At 44.8% G+C, this 17,460-nt stretch overlaps 1 protein-coding gene across 1 annotated transcript; it reads right to left on the reverse strand.

Moving 5' to 3' along the window:
- Positions 1-201: 201 nt before the first annotated feature.
- LOC115462242 lies at positions 202-16,060 on the reverse strand. Its single transcript, XM_030192252.1, has 4 exons — positions 15,931-16,060; positions 10,638-10,751; positions 8,991-9,151; positions 202-459 (listed from the first exon to the last, which is right to left on the reverse strand). The coding sequence occupies exons 1-4, from the start codon at positions 16,058-16,060 to the stop codon at positions 202-204; spliced, it is 663 nt and encodes a 220-aa protein (XP_030048112.1).
- Between the last annotated feature and the right edge of the window lie 1,400 nt (positions 16,061-17,460).

Genomic DNA, 17,460 nt, shown 5'->3' on the forward strand with positions numbered 1-17,460 from the left:
GTGTGCAGCTGATATGTCATGACCTTATGCAGAAGAGGGAATCTCTCTCTGGTCTTCTGTGCCAAAATATTTTGTATAGGAATGGGAGAGAGACTCCTGCTGGTGCTGTGTGAAGCCTCTAGTTTCAGTTGTACATTTTATCTTACAATAGAGAGCAGCATCTTTTGCCGATCCTGTAGAAGTGGAGTCTTTCACAGGCTCCTATTGCATATGGGATGGTATCAGAAACCAGGATCTAAATTTCAGGTGCTCATGGTATCTAATTCCTGTGATTTTTACACCACTGATTCCATAATGTGCTTGTGTGGTAGATGATAGAGAAACATATTTACCTCGTGAGATGAGGATGTCATGAATCTCCTTGATGACCTTCTTGTACAGCTCCTTCTGCCATTCTCCCAGAAGGTCCCAGTCCACTTCCAAGAAATAAGCAGCAACATCCTTGAAAGTGACCAATGCCTAGAACAGCAAACATGACACCCTATGTCAGAGTTTCATTATTTTTTCATTTTATTTCTTTAAACATACACCTATCAACATAATTCTAGATGGTTTACAACAAACATATGTAATAGTTCACATAAAAAGAAACAATAATAGAAAATCATTCCAAATAAAATGGGAAAGTAGAAGAAAGCAGTCGATCTTTTTTCAAAACATCAAATAATGCTACACACACCACAACTTCAAGGGTAAATTGTTCCAGTTGTATACATCATACTGAAAACACACACTGTCTCATAGACGTTTTATACCACAGCACTGCTAAGAAGAACGAAGGTTTCTAGAAGGAAGACGTTTAAGTAGTGTGCGATATTTTACAGGTGTCCAATGCAACTCCCCCAGAATGGAAGAACTAGGCATTAAATGGGCAATTCTAAATCGAGGGAGGCGAGAGGATGTCGCAATCGTAAAACCCGTTTTTTCAAGCTCTGGGACCATTTTCTGTCCTCTCTGTCCCCTAGGGGAAGAAGTTTGGTGCTTAACGTGTTGTGATTGCATTATCTCTTTGATCTGCCCTCTTATCGAATAACGACTCCAAATTATTGCCTAATCTGTGTTGGGAGGGTACCTGGGTGGGTAGAGGGTAGGGTAATACAGTCCCGTAGCCAAAGTGCCCTCCGTGCCGTGACTACGAGGGACATATTCTTTGCTGATGCACATAGCAAATCATTAAGGCCATCAGCCAGGAAAGAAGAGCCCATGTCCAACTTGACCAACTGCTGCACTAAACCAGCCCTGTCCAAGACCGAATCTGCCCAGCAAAATTAAGCACAGGCCACTAGCCACGCACAAACGGACGCTTGCAGCACTAGAGCCAATAAATCAAAACTACACTTAAGGAAAGACTAAGAATCCAGGGAATCTTCCTCCTCCATCTCTCCTGAGCATTCATCAGCCAAAAAAGGACCAGACCGAATATTTATTTATTTGTTGCATTTGTGCCCCACATTTTCCCACCTATTTGCAGGCTCAATGTGGCTTACATAGTACCGTAGAGGCTGTTGCCAATTCGGTTCATAACAGATACAAAGTTATATTGTGATCATATGAGATAGGATGGGGCCAGGTATCAAGGGGTCGAAAGAGGTGAAGATTATAAATTGTTCTGTACGATCACTGGTTATGATATGTCGCTGGGTGCTGAGATTTTAGGTTGGATCGTTGGGATAGGCTTTTTTGAATAGGTGAGTCTTGAGTGGTCATGGATTGTTCTCACTGTATTTGGGAGTCCGTTCCATAGTTGTGCGCTTATTTAGGAGAAATTGGATGCGTAGGTTGTTTTGTATTTTAGCCTTTTACAGTTTGGATAAAGTATGTTTAGGTATGATCTTGATGATCTGATTCTGTTTCTGGTTGGTAGATCTATTAGGTCTATCATATAACCTGGTACTACGCCGTAGATGATTTTGTGTACCAAGGTGCAGATTTTGAAGATGGTCCGTTCTTTGATTGGGAGCCAATGCAGCTTTTCTAGTAGGGGTTTGGCACTTTCGAATCGTGTTTTACCATATATCAGTCTGGCTGCTGTGTTTTGGGTGGTCTGGAGTTTTTTTGTGAGTTGTGCTTTGCAACCTGCATAGATTCCGTTACACTAATCTGCATGGCTTAGGACCATTGATTGTATTAGGTTTCGAAAAGTTTCCCTCGGGAAGAAAGGTTTTATTCGTTTGAGTTTCCACATTGCATGGAACATTTTCTTTATTACAGTGTTTACTTGGTTCTCTAGTATGAGGCTCCGATCAAGTGTGACCCCGAGTATTTTTAAGCTTTCTGAGGTAGGGAGAGTGTGGCCTGGGGTAGTCATGGTAGCGGGTTTGTATTTGTTGTGTTGTGATGAGAGGATGAGGCAATGTGTTTTTTCAGTGTTCAGTTTCAGTTGGAATGAATTTGCCCAGGAGTCCATGATGTTAAGGCCGTCATTAATTTTGTTGGTTATTTCTGTCAAGTTCTGTTTGAAGGGGATGTATATTGTGACGTCATTTGCATAGATGAATGGGTTGAGACCTCGATTGGACAAGGACTTTGCCAGTGGAATCATCACCATGTTGAAGAGTATTGGTGATAGTGGTGATCCTTGAGGTACTCCGCATGTTGCTTTCCATAGTGATGATATATTTGAGTTTGATTTTACTTGGTATGTTCTTGGTGGTAAGAAAGCCCTTAATCCAGTTAAGTACGTTTCCAACAATCCCAAAGTGGTCAAGGAGTCTCAGTAATATATTGTGGTTTACCATGTCGAATGTGCTCGACATGTCAAATTGGAGGAGGAGTATGCTTTTACCTATAGCTATTTCCTTCTTGAATTTGGTCAGGAGAGTAACTAGTACAGTCTCAGTGCTATGGTGGGAGCGGAATCCTAATTGTGAATCGTGAAGTATTGAAAACTTGTCCAGGTATTCCGTGAGTTGTTTAGTTGCCAAGCTCTCCATCAATTTTACTACTGGAGGGATAGACGCAACTGGTCGGTAGTTGGTGAGATCATTTGTTTTTTTTCTTCATGTCTTTAGGTATTGGGGTAATTAGGATGTTGTTATGTTCCTTGGGGAAGGAGCCTTGTTGTAGCATGAAGTTAAGGTAGGATGTAAGGTCTTCTATGAATCGGTTGGGGGCGCATTTAAGTAGGTGACTGGGGCATGTGTCCAGTTTGCAGTGGGTTTTGGCGAATCTGCGAGTCGCTTGTGTGACTGATTCGATGGTAAGTGTATTGAATATAGACCAGATTCGATCAGCTGGGTAACCACCCGGGGTTAGGTCCAGGTTGTCGAAGAAATTTTCGATATCGGTGTTATGATGAGGAAGGGTGCTGCATAGTTTTGTTGTTTTTTCCTTTAAGTAGGTGGCCAGGTTGTCTGCATGTGGGATGTCTGTGTTGGATGTAGTGACTGGGGTGGTGTCTAATAGCTTATTTACGAGTTGAAATAGTTTCTCGAGATCTTTGTTGTCCGGTCCTAATTTGGTTTTGTAATAGGACCTTTTGGTTTGTCTAATAGCATATTTGTATTTTCTGTGTAATTGTTTCCAGGCATTGAGTGTGATTTCGTTTTTTGCTTTTTTCTATGCTCGTTCTAGTTTTCTAGTTTGTGTTTTGAGTTTTTTTAACTCGTCATTGTACCAAGGTATTGAGTTTTGTATTCTTGATGTTCTCATTTTTAGAGGTGCTATTTCGTTTAGTATTGGTCTGCATCTATTCTCCCATTGATTAAGGTATTGTGTGGAGTCGGATCTTGTCATCCATCCGTTGTCATGTATCTGTTGCCAGAATATTTGTGGGTCTATTTTCCCTCTTGTAGTGTAAGTTGTTTGGTCTGATGTTTGAGTTAATCCTTTCTTACGCCAGTTTAGGAATAGATTCAATTGGTAATGGTCGGTCCATGGTTTTTCTGACCACTTGATGTTTGTTATTGATAGGTTATGATCTGTGTGCAGTCTGTGTGCTAGGAGGTCCAGTGTGTCCCTTAGTGTCGGTGGTTTGTATTGAGGCCATTTGAGATCCCAGGACTGTAAGAATTCTTTACATTCACGTGCATTGGCGGAATTGGGGTCTTCTAAGTGGAGGTTTATGTCACCTAGTATTAATATGTTGGAGTTATTAACACAAGTGTTTGAGATGAAATCCATGAAGACTGGCTGGCTTTCATTCCAATTTCCGGGTGGTCTGTAGAGTAGAACACAATTCAGCTGATCAGTCAGGGATTTGTTTTGGATTCTGATTGATGCGATTTCTAGTTGGGGTGTTATGGTCTCAGCGGTGGTTTGGGTAGTGAATTGAGCTCTGTGTATTAGTGCAATTCTTCTACCTCTCTTTATTGATCTGGTCCAGTGGATGATTTTATACCCTGGAGGACATAGTTCAAGGATTATGGGGTCTTTTTGATTGTGGATCCAGGTTTCACTGAGGAAGATGAGATCAAGGTTTTCTGAGTTGATCCAGTCTGATATCGTTGTTGTTTTGTTGACTACAGATCTGGCATTAATGTAGCCTAGTTTGATACTTTGGTATAGGGCTGTTAGGTTTGGTGATGCACGGAGGTGAGAGGCACTGCGATTTCAATGCAGGGGGCCCGGCCCGGTGGTAGACGGTCGACGACGGAGCCGCAGGCGGGTGGGACTGCAGCGCCGGGCCCCCCTTGGAGGCCCAGGGAATTTTGTCCCCCCTGCCCCCTTTCTCGGCGGCCCTGCAGTGTTGGAAGAATTCAAAATGGCAGAGCCGCCAGCGGCGAACCCGCCTGCAAGGCAACCTCCTTTCAAGCTATTCCTGCCGCACTGTGCTCAGTGGTCAAATTGAGGACAACTGCAGCTCACCACAAAGCCGGCGCTGCAATCCATGCGCCTCAACCCCCTAACCACAGAAGGGTTCTCCTCTTGTAGTAAGACATCTTTCTCCTGAGAATCCAGAGAATCTTCCTCCTTGAGCTCACTAAAAACCTCCTCTGAGCCTGAGAGGGAAACCGTCCAGATCCTCAGCCCAATCCAGGGGAGGTCTTTTGGCCACCAACGGACCACCTCCCTCACCTGTCTTCCAGGCCTGATATAAGGTCCAGTCAAACTAAGGAGGGAGCCCCATCCCTCCTGAGCATTCACCAGCCAAAAAAGGCCCAGACCGAATATCTTCCTGCAACAACTGAGGTGGGCCTGCAGCTCAGGAACCGCCGAAAACGGAGCTGTGCTCCACAGTCAAATTGGGTGGAGTCGCCGAGGACGACTTTGGCTCATCATCAGAAAGATGGGACTGTGATCCAGGCACCTCAACCCCTGGTGCGCACACGAGCCACAGCGGAGGAGCTTGGCTGCACACATCACCGCGGTAAAAACAGGAGGGAGGAAAGATGCAAACCGCCCTACAAACCAAGCAAAAACAACTTCCCCTTGTAAGGAGGTTGGAGGGTCTAAGCAGCTCAGGAGGAGGTATGGGGCCAGACTACATTCCCCACAAGGCCCTGAGAGAAGGGATCGGGGTGGTAGGTCCCAAAACCCGATGTGGCCCCCACATGGAAGGGAAAGGGGAAAAGGACTGGAGAGAGCAGCTGCGATGGCAGGCGAGGGCCAGAAGGGGGAGCAGGGATGACAAAGCTCAATACCCGTGGGTTAGAAATCAGTACAAGATTCCTTCCACCTGGGACGGGGAGGAGGTCTCCAGCCAACAGCCTAGCAGAGAGGCAGAGTTAATGGAGTGTTTGGAGGAAGGGGAGGCTAGAGAGACACACACACCAGGTTTGGAGGAACCAGTGGACATGGACTGTAATTGTACTTTGGGGCAGAGCTGCAGGGACTGAAGGCAGTGGGTGGTCACAGGAGTCAATTAGCTGTGTTGTGGGCGGTGTACTGCCATTCTGCAACCACCCAAGCAGAAAGACTTTTAAAACTGAAACCCAGGCTGTTGAACTGGGGGGGGGGGGGGAGAACCTGGATTTAAAGGGAAGTTTTTTTTCTTATTGTTTTTTTGGAAACTGAATGGGACTTTAACCCCTTGAACTGAGATTTGGTGGAGGAGGGGAAATAAACTGTTTGGAACTAAAAGCTGTGTTTTCTGGAAGGACTTTATTTGGAGACTGCTGAAGGTTTGCTACCGGGATTACAGTTATTACACCCTCCAGCACAGAATCAACACTCCGCTCTCCCGGACAGCCAAAACGTATCGGCACTGAGTCTGGTGCTGTTTACTCTCTCTCTCTTTTTTTTTTTTTTTAAACTTGAGCCCCGCTGCTGAAGGCTGAGCAAGGCACTCAAGGCTCCCGCCCAGACACGGCAACAGAGGCACAAAGCTGTCCACTCCAGAGAGCAGAGAACGGGGAGGGACCTGGCCTCCTGGGTTTAACACCCCAAGGGGAAACAGGGCCCCACCGGACCCACACTCCAGAACCCCAGAAGGGACCAGGCACAGGGAGTTTTTTTTCCAGGCTAAAAACTCAAGAAGAAGAAAACCCCCCAAAGAAAAAACAACCACAGAGCACCAAAGCACTCCCTAGGGCCTAACCTACCGGTTAGGCTGCACAGACTGCCATGTCTACTCTCTGCTGGACAATGAGAAATACTGGCTGGTTGGCGTTTGCACAGGATAAATATACAAGAGCCCTTTTACTAAGCTGTGGTAGGCTGTACGCGTGTGCAGCGCACGCCCAAATGACACTACCGTCAGGCCAGCACAGTGGTAATTTCAGATTTTGCACGTGCCCACAACGTGTGGATGAATTATTTATTTCCACCTAGTAACCTAGTAGATGACGGCAGAAAAAGACCTCCACGGTCCATCCAGTCTGCCCGTATACCTTACCTTGATTTGAATCTGTCATTTTTAGGTCACAGACCGTAGAAGTCTGCCCAGCACTAGCCCCGTCTCCCAACCACCAGCCCTGCTTCCCACCACCGGATCCGCCACCCAATCTCGGCTAAGCTTCTGAGGATCCATTCCTTCTGAACAGGATTTCTTTATGTTTATCCCACGCATGTTTGAATTCCGTTACCGTTTTCATCTCCACCACCTCCCGCGGGATGGCATTCCAAGCATCCACCACTCTCTCCGTGAAAAAATACTTCCTGACATTTTTCTTCAGTCTGCCCCCCTTTGATCTCATTTCATGTCCTCTAGTTCTTCCGCCTTCCCATCTCCGGAAAAAGTTTCTTTGCGGATTAATACCTTTCAAATATTTGAACGTCTGTATCGTATATATGAAAGTCTGTATCATATCACCCCTGTTTCTCCTTTCCTCCAGGGTATACATGTTCAGGTCAGCAAGTCTCTCCTCATACATCTTGTAATGCAAATCCCATACCATTCTCGTAGCTTTTCTTTGCACCGCTTCAATTCTTTTTACATCCTTAGCAAGATACGGCCTCCAAAACCGAACACAATGCTCCAGGTGGGGCCTCACCAACGACTTGTAGAGGGGCATCAACACCTTCTTTCTTCTGCTGGTCACACCTCTCTCTATACAGCCTAGCAATATTCTAGCTATGGCCACCGCCTTGTCACACTGTTTCGTTGCCTTCAGATCCTCAGATACTATCACCCCACGATCCCTCTCCCCGCCCGTACATATCAGACTCTCACCGCCTAACACATACGTCTCCCGTGGATTTCTACTCCCTAAGTGCATCACTTTGCATTTCTTCGCATTGAATTTTAATTGCCAAACCTTAGACCATTCTTCTAGCTTCTGCAAATCCTTTTTCATGTTTTCCACTCCCTCCCGGGTGTCCACTCTGTTACAAATCTTAGTATCATCCGCAAATAGGCAACCTTTACCTTCTAACCCTTCGGCAATGTCACTCACAAATATATTGAACAGAATCGGCCCCAGCACCGATCCCTGAGGCACTCCACTACTCACCTTTCCCTCATCCGAGCGAACTCCATTAACCACCACCCTCTGGCGTCTGTCCATCAACCAGTTCCTAATCCAGTTCACCACTTTGAGTCCTATCTTCAGCCTGTCAAGTTTATTTAAGAGCCTCCTGTGGGGAACCGTGTCAAAAGCTTTGCTGAAATCTAAGTAGATTACATCTAGCACGTCCCTGATTCAATTCTCCAGTCACCCAATCAAAGAATTCAATGAGATTCGTTTGGCACGATTTCCCTTTGGTAAAACCATGTTGTCTCGGATCTTGCAACTTATTGGCTGCCAGGAAATTCACTATCCTTTCCTTCAGCATCGCTTTCATTACTTTTCCAATAACCGAAGTGAGGCTTACCGGCCTGTAGTTTCCAGCTTCTTCCCTATCACCACTTTTGTGAAGAGGGACCACATCCGTCGTTCTGCAATCCCTCGGAACCTCTCCCGTCTCTAAGGATTTATTAAACAAATCTTTAAGAGGACCCGCCAAAACCTCTCTGAGCTCCCTCAATATCCTGGGGTGGATCGCGTCCGGTCCCATGGCTTTGTCCACCTTTAGCTTTTCAAGTTGTTCGTACACACTCTCTTCCGTGAACGGTGCTCTATCCACTCCATTCTCAAATGTACTTTTGCCAGTGCATCGTGGTCCTTCTCCAGGATTTTCTTCAGTGAAAACAGAACAAAAGTATCTATTTAGCAAATTTGCTTTTTCTTCATCATTATCTACATAGCGGTTCGCAGTATCTTTGAGTCTCACAATTCCCTTTTTAGACATTCTTCTTTCACTAATATACCTGAAGGAATTTTTGTTACCCCTCCTTACATTTCTAGCCAGATTGCAAAGTGGATATAGAGAGGTCAGAAAGAGTTAGAGATATAGGGAAGATTATAAAAATTAACAAAGGATGAAAGACAATAGATACTAAAGATGAAGAAAAGAGACAGAGCGACATGGGATAAGGGTGAGAGAGAATAAGAGAGAGAAGAAATTAAAAAAGAAACACCAATGAAAGAAGAAAAGTAAAAATATGAAAAATAGAACAAACACATTATCTACACAAGAGTTAGAAGTCAGAGGCTGTGATTATAACATCTCATTCTCACCATCCCTGGTCCACAGGAGGGAATCTTTCTTATAGGAAAAGTTTGTATCACCTCATTACTAGCTTTAATCGTAGCTTCATCACATGCTTCAGGCAGTTCCTCACATCTGCCTGTTGTGGTCAGATTTCCTGTTTCCTCAGATCCCCGAGGCTCAGTTCTGAATCCTTTTTGCTCAAATTGGATTAAAATGTCAGGCCTGACATTATAGAAACCTATTATAAGAAAAAGACAGCAAGAGGAAGATTTGGGAGAGTTACCAGTGCCAGAAATGGTATTCAAAGCTGACGAGTCGGAGAAACTGAATGAAATCTCTATAAACCTGGAGGATGTAATGGGGCAATTTGACAAACTGAAGAGTAGCAAATCTCCTGGACCAGATGGTATTCATCCCAGAGTACTGACAGAATTGAAAAATGAACTGGCGGAACTATTGTTAATAATATGTAATTTATCCTTAAAATTGAGTGTGGTACCAGAAGATTGGATGGTAGCCCATGTAACGCCGATATTTTAAAAAGGTTCCAGAGGAGATCTTGGAAATTATAGACCGGTGAGCCTAACGTCGGTGTCAGGCAAAATGGTAGAGACTATTATAAAGGACAAAATTACAGAGCATATTCAAAAGCATGGATTAATAAGACAAAGCCAACATGGATTTAGTGAAGGGAAATCTTGCCTCACCAATCTATTACATTTCTTTGAAGGGGTGAACAAACATGTAGATAAAGGGGAGCCGGTTGATATTGTGTATCTGGATTTTCAAAAGGCGTTTGACAAATACCTCATGAAAGGCTCCAGAGGAAAAATGGAGAGTCATGGGATAGGAGGTAGTGTCCTATTGTGGATTAAAAACTGGTTAAAGGATAGAAAACAGAGAGTAGGTTTAAATGGTCAGTATTCTCAATGGAGAAGGGTAGATAGTGGGATTCCTTAGGGGTCTGTGTTGGGACCGCTGCTTTTTAACATATTCATAAATGATCTAGAGATGGGAGTAACTATTGAGGTAATTAAATTTGATGATGACACAAAGTTATTCAAAGTTGTTAAATTGCCAGAGGATTGTGAAAAATTCCAAGAGGACCTTAAGAGACTGGGCATCTAAACGGCAGATAACGTTTAATGTGAACAAGTGCAAAGTGATGTATGTGGGAAAGAGGAACCTGAACTTTAGCTACGTAATGCAAGGTTCCACGTTAGGAGTCACCGACCAAGAAAGGGATCTCGGAGTCGTTGTTGATGATATGTTGAAACCCTCTGCTCACTGTGCTGTGGCAGCTAAGAAAGCAAATAGAATGTTAGGTATTATTAGGAAAGGAATGGAAAACAAAAGTGAGGACGTTATATAATGCCTTTGTATCGCTCCATGGTGCAACTCCATTCTCTTCTGTTCTACAATTAACCCTTTCGACAATAAATGTTAACTTCCTAATCTCTAATTGGTCTGTCTTGAATAGGCTGTAAGCTCTGATGAGCAGGGACTGTCTCTTCATGTTCAAGTGTACAGTGCTGTGTACGTCTAGTAACCCTACAGAAATGATACGTAGTGGTACTAGTAGTAATAGCAATGCTACTCAATTACACACTCCGGCAGTATCTGCTTTACAGAGAGGATTATGGCTTCTTATCCTTACCAGCTCTGAATTCCTAAATAATCCCGGCTGATTTTATTAAGATGTGCAGGAGGAATTTTATACTTACTTGTTACAGGAGGGTGAGTCTGTTCAGACGTCTCTGATTTAGGAGGATCCATCAAGGGGAGATCTTCCTCTTGTTTAACCCCGAGTGAGATCACAGACGTTACAACTGGAAGGTCTGTTAAGAGAAAATACATTAGAAGGAGTCATCAAAGATACGATAATACTAAATTAGGAAATGGACTTTAAATCTCTAAATGCCTGGAGACTTTGATCTGAAAATTCAAACCCAAAACATTTACTTACTCTTAATGAGATCATCTGGGTTTTCTTTTTCCTCCCACTCAAAATGTTGAGTGAAATATTTCTCATCTTCGTTCTTAATCTTGAATATGACATCAGGATTAACAATTGAATAACCTGTAAGTAAGCAGGAAAATAGCATTTAAATAAAAATGTATAAGCCCTGGGGAGGTTCCATCTGTTTCCTGTTGTGAACAAACAGTGCATGAAAGTGTGTGTGTGTGTACATACAGGACTAAGTTCTGTATATGGAGCCAAAAACATGATGCTGATAAAAATTGGAGCTAACCTCTATTCTATAAACAGTTCTCAGAGTTAGGCGCTGTTGATAGAATAGTGTTTTGCGCCGGGACCAATTTTGGGTGTAAGGATTTACGCCCACTGAAACCTGGTTTACATTCTTACACAGAAGTTGTAGTTCTCAGGAAGAAGGGTCAAAATTTTGTTGTACAGAAAAGGGAGACAGACTGCAGCTGGTCTTGTATGAAGCCTCCAGTTTAAGGTAAACAGGTCTCAATTTCAGGTGCCCACGGGACCTGGGATTTTTCCAGCTCTGATAAAATAACAGCACCCATTCCATTAATGTGCCTGTGTGGTAGATGATAAAAAAAGACATATTTACCTTGTGAGATGAGGATGTCATGAACCTCCTTGATGACCTTCTTGTACAGCTCCTTCTGCCATTCTCCCAGAATGTCCCAGTCCACTTCCAAGAAATAAGCAGCGGCATCCTTGAACAAGGCCTGGAACAACAGACAAGACACCGTCAGTCACAGTTTCATTATAATGTTTACCTTGTTGGGTAGACTGGATGGACTGTGCAGGTCTTTATACGCCGTCATCTACTATGTTTTCTCCAGAACTTTGGATCCTTAAACGTGAAGGACGAAAACTGGAAAGGAGATGGCGCAAATCTCACCTGGATATAGACAGGCTAAACTGCAGGAATCACATGGCAAAGTACCGCCATGCCTTAACAGCAACCAAAAAACAGTATTTCTCTCAATGCATTGCACAGGCTGCCAATTCAACCAAGCAGCTGTTCAGTATAGTAAACAGCCTACTGCAACCTCCACAACAAAACCAGCCTGCCAAGTCTAAATTTACTAATCCACTGCTGAAACCCCCCCGTCTATTATACCTAATAAATGCCTTCCTTCTACTCTCTACTTCTTCCCTTAACTAATCTCTGCACAACAATAATTGTACCTGACATCCAAGACTAATTGTATTAACAAAACTATGTAAGCCACTTTGAGCCTGCAAATAGGTGGGAAAAGGTGGGATACAAATGCAATAAATAATAAACTGAACTGCAATGATTTTGCTGCATTGCCAACAAAATTAAAAAATCTCCACCAGGATTTACAGGCAATCCCACCCAGTGCCCAACCAGTCAATCAGGGGTGCATAAACTCGCCCCCTCCTAACGGAGACAGATGGAACACTTTTAACCTAATGACAGAGGAGAGACTTGACAAAATCCTAAGAGACCTTCGACCAACTACCTGCTCCCTCGATCCCTGCCCATCAAAGATAGTGCTCCGCCCTTTCTGCTTCGCCTCACCCTATGCCTGGAATAAACTCCCCAAGCCCATACGCCAATGCCCCTCCCTATCCATCTTCAAATCCCTACTCAAAGCCCACCTCCTCAATGTCGCTTTTGGCACCTAATCATTTTACCTCTACCCAAGAAATCTAGACTGTTCCAATTTTTGATTGTCTGCACTCCTTGTCCTTTGTCCTTTAGATTGTAAGCTCCTTTTGAGCAGGGACTGTCCTTCTTTGTTTTTTGTACAGCGCTGCTTAAATCCATAATTGTCTGATAACACACAGAAAAAAATAAAATAAAAGTCACAATACCTTTTATTAAATTTAGATATTAGATATGTATCATATGTCAAAGAATAAAGTAGTTGCTCAAAGCATATACTAACCACAATCGCTCAACTGCAAAACACTATGCACAACTTTATGCAAAAACACACTCAGAACCTTACTGATACACCAATATACCACCCATACGGAAAATGCAGACCGTCAACAATATGAAACCAGGGATCATAATATCACAATTCTCATGTAGAGCCACAAAACACCCTAATTCATGTTTAATGTGGGATAAAATGCCATAAAGAAGTAAATAAATTTAAATTTTTAATGTTGAGCACCTGATTCTCAAAGTGAACATATTCCAAACACTATAATGAAAATAAAATGATCTTGTCTACCTTTGTTGTCTGGTGACTTTCTTTTTCTGATCATGCTGGCCCAGTATATGATTCTGCTGCTATCTGTCCTCTTAACTCCGTTTCCAGGGCTTCCTTTCCATTTATTTGTTTACTTTCCGCCTTTCTTCTTCATTTCTTGTCCTACATCCGTAAGTAAAAGCTGGGTCCTCCACAGACTTGACTGTCCAGTGGATCCAGCTTCTGCCTATTTTCTGCATCCATGTGCAGTTTTTCTCTCTTCCTTTTCCCTCATCTCATCTCCTTCCTCACTCTTCCCTCCCCTCCATCCATGTCCAGCAACCCTCCTCTCCCCCCCCGCCCTCTCCTCCATCCACCCACGTCCAGCCATAGGAGCCGACTCTGTGGGTGCTGTGGGTGCTTGAGCACCCCCAATATTGAGCAAATTCCTTGTATGTGTCCAGGGAGGGGTTATTTCCATTAGGCTTAGCACCCCAAATAATTTTGAAAAGTTGGCTCCTATGTGTCCAGCAACCCTCCTCTCCCCTCCCCTCCATCCACCCATGTCCAGCAACCCTCCTCTCCCCCCTGCCCGCTCCTCCATCCACCTATGTCCAGCAACCCTCCTATTCCCTCCATCCACCCATGTCCAGCAACTCTCCTCTCCCCTGCCCTCCCCTCCATCCACCCATGTCCAGCAACCCTCCTCTCCCCCCTGCCCTCCCCTCCATCCACCTATGTCCAGCAACCTTCCTCTCCCTTCCCCTCCATCCACCCATGTCCAGCCAGCAACTCTCCACTCCCCTGCCTTTCCCTCCATCTACCCATGTCGAGCCAATAACTCTCCTCTCCCCTGCCCTCCCCTCCATCCTCCCATGTCCAGCAACCCTCCTCTCCCCCCTGCCCTCCCCTCCATCCACCAATGTTAACCATCTCCTTCCAGCCCCACTCTCAACGCCAGGCAGGAATCTTCCAGCCCCCCCAATTCCAGATCCCCCGCTCGTCCATCCTGTCTGCCCTCAGCTCCCCGCTAGCCCTCATTTGCTTCCTGCCGCTGCCCTACCTTTAAATATTGTATTTTTCTTCCAGTCGCGGCGCCAGCATTAAAAGCAGAAGCAGGCTCGGCTCCAGCCTTCTCTCGCATAGCTCCGCCCTCTTCTGACGTATTTCCTGTTTCCGCGAAGGCGGATCCATGCAAGGGAAGGCTGGAGCCAAGCCTGCTTCTGCTTTTAATGCTGGCGCCGCGACCGGAAGAAAAATACAATATTTAAAGGTAGGGCAGCGGCAGGAAGCAAACGAGGGCTAGGGGGGAGCTGAGGGCAGACGGGATGGACGACCTGGGGAGCGGGGAAGCCTGGAGCTCGTCGCGGGGTGGGGGCAGCAGGAGAAGAAGGTCACAGTTGGGCTGGGGAGGCTTAGCCTCCCCAAGCCTCTTATACGGGGCGCCTATGGATAATATTTAACCATCTCTCTGACCTCACGTGCAACTTTCAACAAATCAATCACCTTACTTTCAAATTCTTCCTCCTTTCTTACTCATCTATGTGTTACAACTTTGCCTTACCCTTCACTACCAATTATAATGTTCTAGTACATATTGTGTTGTCATTGCAAGTAGTATACCATGCCATACTTTGTATTGTTGTTTTTTACTGCTCTAATTGCCTATTGCTCATGTTTGATTTATTCTTACTGTGCACCACCTTGAATGAATTCCTTCAAAAAGGCGGTAAATATATCCTAATAAATAAATAACAGATTTTGTTATATGACCTCAGTCAGTAAGATCAGAGCTCCAGTACATTATAGTATGAAGTATATAGTACGAGTTCTGTCCCCTTAAATCTCCAATATTTTGAACAGACTTCCTGGTCCTTACACTGGAAATCTCTCATGTTGACTGATTTAGCAGTTGGAAGGAGACGGCTGAGGGGAGACATGATAGAGGTATATAAAATAATGAGTGGTGTGGAATAGGTGGATGTGAAGCGTCTGTTCACGCTTTCCAAAAATACTAGGACTAGGGGGCATGCGATGAAACTACAGTGCAGTAAATTTAAAACAAATCGGAGAAACGTTTTCTTCACCCAACGTGTAATTAAACTCTGGAATTCGTTGCCGGAGAAAGTGGTGAAGGCGGTTAGCTTAGCAGAGTTTAAAAAGGGGTTGGATGGTTTCCTAAAGGACAAGTCCATAAAACCACTATTAAACGGACTTGGAAAAAATCCACAATTCCAGGAATAACATGTATAGAATGTTTGTACGTTTGGGAAGTTTGCCAGGTGCCCTTGGCCTGGATTGGCCGCTGTCGTGGACAGGATGCTGGGCTCGATGGACCCTTGGTCTTTCCCAGTGTGGCATTACTTATGTACAACGAGAGGTGGGAGATAAAGAGGCTGTGGGTTAGTGTAGCTAAGGTTGGAGAAAGAACAGAAGGCATGATGTCAGAAAGCTGAAGCCGGTTTAGCCCAACAGCCGCCATATTGGTACACGGAAAACGAAGCAAACAGTCAGCTGCTGTATCCATTGTTATTGTATCTCAGTTAGATTTAGAAACATGATGGTGTGTGCAGCATATGTACACAGAGGAACTGTCACAACGGAATAAGCTTTCATCAGTTAGAGTAGTAAGTTGTCCTAAATCACTATCACTGTGTCATTTTGAGGGTTTGTATTGGTGCTGACATTTTTTCACCTAGTAAAGGGCCACCAAAATAGACATCATGTTATGAGAATCAGGTGATCAACATTCAGAGGTTTTTTTTATGTCTAAGTGTAAAGGGTTTTTCAAACTTTAATAAAGGGTGGTGGCTTGCCTGAGGCAATAGTGTGAGATGGAGCTGCTCTCTGCCGTTGTCAACTTACAGAGGGAGGAGCCCTCCTGTGAGGGAGAGTCGGTGCCAAATCCAACAGGCACCCTATTGGACACCCGCAGATATCGAGGGTCCTGTTGCCTTGAGAAGATTTGCACCACAGGTGTGAGGCCGCAGGGCATGCCAAAAGGGGCGTGCTGTAAGGTACACACCCTGCCCCTTCGGAGTTTTGACTCTATACCATAATTCTCAAAGGGGAAGCGTAAAGTGAAGCCTCCTGGGTCCTACGGACAAACACCTGATTTCTTCTGGACCATCAATTAATCAAGTATTCTCTCCCCTTGGAGCTTCTTTGAGCTCACTGGAGCATACCCTACCTCTCCCTCCCTTTGCCTGTCAGATAAGGGCTTCCCAGGTGGTGCCCCTTCCTCAGGCTGGAGGTTCAGTTGGAAGAAGCAGTTTCATCATTAACTTTTGTCAAGTTGCCAACAGCTATTCAGGCACCTACCCCAATTCAGCAGCCTTCAGCTATTCAGGACCAGCAGGAAATGATGTTAAGAGATTTGTGGGATTCAATTCAGCGTATGGAGAGTATGTTCAATTCCACTGTTTCTCAGATACCCATACTCTAATCAATTTCCAGAGTACTGAGGACCCTCACACCTGGGAACTCCGGTTATCTGGTGCCCCGGGGGGGGGGGGGGGGGGGGAAGCAGAAAGGAGAAGTAATCCTACTCCAGACAGATCGGATAGCTGACATTGTTCTAATGGAGGACAACTTGGAGATTGTTTTGAATAACTCACCTACAGCGAATAACTCTCCAGATGATACTACTGACATACCTCAAGAGACCATTGCTTCCATTCCCAGTCCTGATCCACCTCATCCTTGCAGGTTGACTGACATAAAACAGACGGATGATGCTTACACCATTCCGGTCCAGATAGCTGATCTCCAAGTACTTCAGTCCACGTTGCTGTAGCCGAGTGACGTCTCCTTCATCAGTGACACCTTGTTTGACCGTCTTCGCAAGTCTGTGCCACTTCTGTACAAGTACCTGGACTAGGTGCCAAGCTGCTAGTGGGACTGTGCAGTCTTCCTTTGACGGTGGGACAGAAGTCTTTCACCCATCACTTCTCTGTTGTCAAAGGCCTACAACAGCCCTTATGTCTGGGCTCCGATTGCCTTGTACGACTGAGAGTTTATGTGGACTTGGTGAATCTGGTCCTGTGGAGCAGACTGGATGGCAGCCCAGTGGAATCAGAATCGACGTCTGTTAGCTTGAAGTCTAGTCAGACCATACCCCAGGTCTGTGAAGTAGTCTGTGATAAAGATGTGACCATCCCGGCAAGAGTGAGGGACTTTTCCATCCAGCTCCGTCTTGCACAGGGATAGCGTCTGTTGGACAAAGTGGTGTTCTTCAACCCTCACACTCATTTTCGTGACCTAGGGTTGTCCACCGGTGTTTTGCCATGCTTGGAGGTAACTGATGCTCCTTTCCACTTGTTGGTCACCAATCTGCAATCAGATGAAGTTGTTGTGTCTAAAGGAGACCCTTTTGGATTTCTGGTGGGAGAGTCT

The sequence above is a fragment of the Microcaecilia unicolor genome, chromosome 2, assembly GCF_901765095.1.
Source record: "Microcaecilia unicolor chromosome 2, aMicUni1.1, whole genome shotgun sequence".
NCBI classification, from domain to species: Eukaryota; Metazoa; Chordata; class Amphibia; order Gymnophiona; family Siphonopidae; genus Microcaecilia; species Microcaecilia unicolor.